General features: G+C 64.7%; 2 protein-coding genes across 2 annotated transcripts in view; one reads left to right on the top strand and one right to left on the bottom strand.

The window, feature by feature from the left end:
• MNEG_6623 (Uncharacterized protein) overlaps positions 1-2,032 on the top strand; it is a gene marked incomplete at both ends in the record, with an annotated part of 3,560 nt that extends 1,528 nt beyond the window's left edge. The window contains 4 exons of the mRNA XM_014044904.1: positions 295-440; positions 626-743; positions 1,128-1,358; positions 1,700-2,032. Coding sequence (XP_013900358.1) covers positions 295-440; positions 626-743; positions 1,128-1,358; positions 1,700-2,032 — 828 coding nt within the window. The remainder of the gene's footprint in view (positions 1-294; positions 441-625; positions 744-1,127; positions 1,359-1,699) is intronic.
• A 1,069-nt stretch (positions 2,033-3,101) lies between these two features.
• MNEG_6622 (vacuolar protein-sorting-associated protein 4) overlaps positions 3,102-4,880 on the bottom strand; it is a gene marked incomplete at both ends in the record, with an annotated part of 3,937 nt that continues 2,158 nt past the window's right edge. The window contains 4 exons of the mRNA XM_014044903.1: positions 3,102-3,543; positions 3,835-4,010; positions 4,405-4,486; positions 4,796-4,875. Of these exons, the coding sequence (XP_013900357.1) occupies positions 3,102-3,543; positions 3,835-4,010; positions 4,405-4,486; positions 4,796-4,875 (780 nt within the window). The remainder of the gene's footprint in view (positions 3,544-3,834; positions 4,011-4,404; positions 4,487-4,795; positions 4,876-4,880) is intronic.

Here is a 4,880-nt window from a genome sequence, read left to right as displayed (position 1 = left end):
GTCTATGTGTTGGTGGGGGGGGGTGGTACGAGAGGAAGCTGCTTTGGGGCCAAGAGAGGAGGGCAAGGAAATGTGAAGTCGTGGCGTGCTGGAGGGGTTGATGCTCGAAGGGGTGCGTCTTCAACTACAGTTGGGGCGGTGCGGCGATGCTGCGGGCTAGCTTGGGATCTGAGACGGTGTGCCAAAAAAGTGCACACCATCTCAGCCAGCTCTCAGGCGCCATGCCCCCAGCAGCGCCCAGCGGCCGCCACTTGCCTGATCCCCCACCCGCCCTCGCCCCCGCGACTCCCGCAGGTGCACCTGCTGGCGGAGTGCAAGCGGCGCGGCATCCCGGTGCTGTGCTCTGCGGGCGCGGGCGCCAAGGCGGACCCCACCCGGCTGCGCATCGTCGACATCAGCGAGTCGGTTGTAGACCCCCTGGCGCGCGCCGTGCGCCACAAGTGAGTGCTTAACCGCCCTGGGGTCCGTCTGCCTCGAGCATTCGTCACAGAAGCTGCAGATAAGCAAATCTTCTGTGTATCGTGAGCGGCCGGGCCGCTGTTGCGTACAGCGAGTGAAGAATGGCTGGGCAGAAGGTGGGAGGGCTCGTGACGGTGCGGGAACCCGCCGCGGCTGCAACTCGCAGGCTGGGGCGGCGGCGGGGCGTGCGCGGCGGCATCCCGGTGCTGCTGTCGACGGAGCGGCCGCGCTGCGAGCTGGTGGCCACGGAGCAGATGCAGGCCGGCAACCCGTTGGACTTCCAGGTGCCATGAGGGGGCGGTGGGGCGGGGCATGAGGGGTTGGGCGTAGGTTCATGTAGCGCCGGCAGTCTGGCCGAGTTCTCGGCCCTCGCGCCAGTCCCGCGGGAAGCCCGTCTGCGCACGGGCGGCCAAGATTTCAGCTGGCTTGGCTGGCTTTGGGAGCGCCGCCGCGTGCCTTGAGGCCGCCGCGCCTGCAACAGGTTTTGCCTGTCAGGCGGCGCCCCAGGTTGCACTCAGCCGCTTGGATCGCGTCGTCCTGCTCACTTATCAGTGACAATATGATGTGGGCAGATTAATACGTCCGCGTCAATGTCACGCGTCGTGCCAGGCATAGCAATCACATCCAGACACTTGACCCCCACTGCCCCCTCGTTTCCTCCACCCCAGATCGTCCCCAACTTCCGAGTGCGCACGATCCCCGTCCTGGGCCCCACCCCCGCGCTTTTCGGCATGGCGGCCGCCGGCTTCATCCTCTGCCAGCTGGCGGGCGCCCCCTTCGACGGGGAGCCCCTGCTGACGCTGACGGCGCTGCAGTACGACAGGGCCATGGAGCGGCTGGTGGCGCGGGAGGAGGAGGCGTACGGCACGGCGGATGGCGTGCGGATTGACCGGGACGACGTGAGCCGCAGGCCTCGCTCGAGGGCGGCGTTTGATGCCAATGTTCTCCCAGGGCGAGGGCCGAGTTGGCCTTCCGCTATTTTTGCACCAGCCGGAGAGGCTGCGACGGCTTGTGCATCCAGCTTGCATCATTGGGGCTGGGTAATACGAAGACCAGAAGGGTTTGGACGCTAGTGGCTTGCAGAGGGCCTGAATACACGTGCGCATCCCCGCGCGTCGGCACCCTCACTACGCACAAGCCTTGCGCCGTCCCCTGCTGCCTCGGCCCGACCTGCAACGCTGCTACCTGCTCCTCTTGAAACGTCAACCAAAGCCTTTGGCCCGCACGACCCACCCATCAGATCATCTACCTCCTGCGCGAGCTGTGGCGCGGCTTCAGCGCGCGCTCCGACCGCGTGGTCGTGCCCGGCGGCCAGCACGGCCTCACGCGCTCGACTGCAGACCTCACCCTCGTGCGCTGGGACGAGGCCCAGCCGGCCACGGTGGACAACCTCGTGCTGCTCACGCTTTCCGAGGCGGACGCGCACAGGGAGAAGGGCGTGGCGAGGGTGCGGGCGGAGGAGCCCGAGTTTGCGGCGTTTGTCGAGGCGCACCTGGCGCGCGTGCGGTTCGACTACTGCGGCGAGCGGGGCCAGCAGCAGCAGCAGCAGCAGCAGCTGAAGAGCCAACGGTAACAATATCTCATTGCAACCCTATCTACACGTGTGTGTGTTGGAGTGTGTCAGACCTCGGGGTCACCCGATGCAGCTGTCTGTTGAAATCTGGTGCCATTGTGATTGAGTGATTAGGCACGAGCACACACTGGACTTCTTGCCAGCGCAACCAGGCATCCATACAGGGCGCATCTCCGCACGCGGTGTGCATTCAGCAACCTCTGCAATGGTGAACAAGCATAGCTTTGTTGTGTTTATGCAGCTGTCCACCCACGCACATATTCTTAATCAACCAGAGGGAGGTCATTTAACTAACCAGAGGGAGGTTGTCAGCTCCAAGAAGGGTGGGGGAGTCTGCCAGGTAGCATTCTGTATCATCCCCTCCATCAGCACAGGGTTGCTCAGCACGGTAGCCAGCAAAAGCCCAAGAGAGTTGCATGCATTGCCTACGCTAATGTTGCTGATCGCCATGATCAAGAGGAGCAGTTGAGGCCGGGCTGCTTTTGTTAGTGGCTGTGTTGCGCTGTTAGCACGGCTTGCAGCTGCACGCGGCACGGCTTCCGTTGTGGGGCTCCCACGCAGGAGCGGGCGGAGGTCTATGAGGCGGCAGCGGCATGCAATACGGTGGAGGCGTTGCATGCGCAGGAGTGTGGCACCCAGGGGAGGCAGCTGGCAGCCTGGTGCTGAAGTGCATACAAGTCAGTGCCAGGGACCATTATTCAGTCCTTCGGTGCGGCAACACTGATCAGGAAGCGGAGGCTTGTTGGTTGCGCATTACAGCGTTAAGGCGGTCTTGCACCCGACCTTTGGACAATGTTGGTAGTAGTGTGACACAGTGTGACATAGTCGGGGCACCTGCAAAGCAAGCACAGAATCTACAAGGGCGATGCATGAAGAGTGCACAAGGGGGGCTCGTTCAAGTACACATGCATGGGTCTCTGGCCCCCTAGGCATGTTGTCGGCCAAGGAGCATGCATCCCAGCAAAAATTTAAAGTCTTGCAAGCCGCGCAGCGTTGCGACGGTTTGACGTTTGAGCTCTCCTGCTCCTGACCAAGGAAGCCTCCATCCTGCGGTTGAAATACATGGCTTTTAGCCAGCCCTCCTTGCAGCGTCTCCCGCCGCCGGCCGGATCGTTTTGAGGGCCGCCTCGAAATCCCCAGCCACCAGCTTCCGGACCGACGCCAGCTCAGCATTCCCCCTGCCCACGCCGCCGCCGCCGCCGCCGCCGCCGCCGCCCCCGCTCCCGGCCCCTCCCGGCCCCTCCGCGCCGCCGTTGCCGTCGTCCGCCGCCGCCAGCCGCCGCCGCCGCTTGCGCTCCCCGCCGCGCGCGGCGGCCAGGAGCTCCCGCACCGGCGCCATGGCGGCGTGGCGGCAGAGGCAGGCCATGTCCGACCCGCTGAACCCCTCTGTGGCGGCCGCCAGGGATTCAATTTCTGGCCGCGACAGCTGGGAGTTGATCTCGGGGCGCGACAGCATGCCGGTCAAGAAGACCGCGCGCGCCGCGGCGTCCGGGTTTGGGACCTCGATGCGCCTGTGTAGCGGCAGAGGGACGGTTGAACGGTTGTGGGTGGAGAGGCCGGGGGGGGGGCAGCTGGGCGGGTGCGAGCGCGACACCCTCTTGCGCTGAGGCACGCAGGCTGTGTGCGTCCCTCATGCGCAGGGCCTCTCAAGATCAGTGGACCACCACATGCCGCGCCTGCCTCCCGCCTGCTCCCCCTCACTACTAGTGCGCCGCCGCAGTACGTAGGGTGCTGCACAGCTATCAGGGTGCTGCACAACTAGTCGTTTGGGGAAGCAGGCGGGAGGCAGGCGCGCCCCCCACCTGTCAAAACGCCTGAGGAGGGCGGCGTCGCAGTCCGCGATTCGGTTGGTCGCGCCGAACACGTACACGCCCTCGTCGGCCCCCAGCCCGTTCATCTGCAGCAGCAGCTCAGTCAGCAGGCAGCGGGACGCTCTGTCGTCGCCCGACGTCGCCCGGGTGCGGCCTAGGGCGTCCACCTGTGGCGTGAAAGGACGGGCGTTGCAATGCATTGCATTGCATTGCACCGGCTTGCGTCGGATTGCATTGCATCCTGTTGTGTTGTGTCGCAGACGAGACCCAGCTATTTTTGCGAATCATAGAGTGCAAGGAGCTGGCAGGGGAGTATGTACCAGGCAAGGTCGCGGCCGGGGGAGACCTGGAGACACCGCCATCACCCAGACAATGCACACCGCAGCAGGCCACCGTCACTGACGGCCTGTGTCAAGGCAAGCACGTTGACGCCTATTTCCCAGGTGCTGAACAAATAAGGTCAGTGTTGAGATATGCCAAAACCAAGCCGACGGGGTGCAAGGAGAACATGTTGACAACAGACAAGCACTCAGCAGAGGCTTATGCAGCCCCCAAACGCACCTCATCCAGGAAGACCACCGCGGGGGCCATGGCGCGCGCCACGTCAAACGCCAGCTTGACGGCCTTCTCGCTCTCGCCGCTCCTACAAAGGATTGGGATTGGGATGAGGAGTGTGGCTGCAGCGTCACGCGTCCGCCCGCTTGCGGAAGCATGCCTGCAGCGGGGACACGGGGTGTTGATGACCGCCCTGTCGCGGCCGTTTTGCGACGGGCCCGCCGCGCAGCTCGCGGCTGGGCTGCAAGGCGCAGGGTGCGCCTGCCTCCATGCGGTGGTTGGCAAGGCTCTCAACGCGGCGTGATGCCCACCACGATACCAGCGCCTGACTGACAATCAATCCTGGCTGGGCAGCGACCGCTGCGCATGCTGCTGTGACGTCCCAATGGCCACGCACCACTTGGACAGGATGGTGGAGGGGCTGAGGGCCAGCAGGGTGAAGCCGGCCTCTGCCGCCATCTTCTCCACCAGCAGCGTCTGAC

This window comes from Monoraphidium neglectum, assembly GCF_000611645.1.
Source record: "Monoraphidium neglectum strain SAG 48.87 unplaced genomic scaffold scaffold01092, whole genome shotgun sequence".
Lineage (NCBI taxonomy): Eukaryota > Viridiplantae > Chlorophyta > Chlorophyceae > Sphaeropleales > Selenastraceae > Monoraphidium > Monoraphidium neglectum.
Note: the sequence above shows the minus strand (reverse complement) of the source record. Positions and strands in the feature narration are given on the sequence as shown.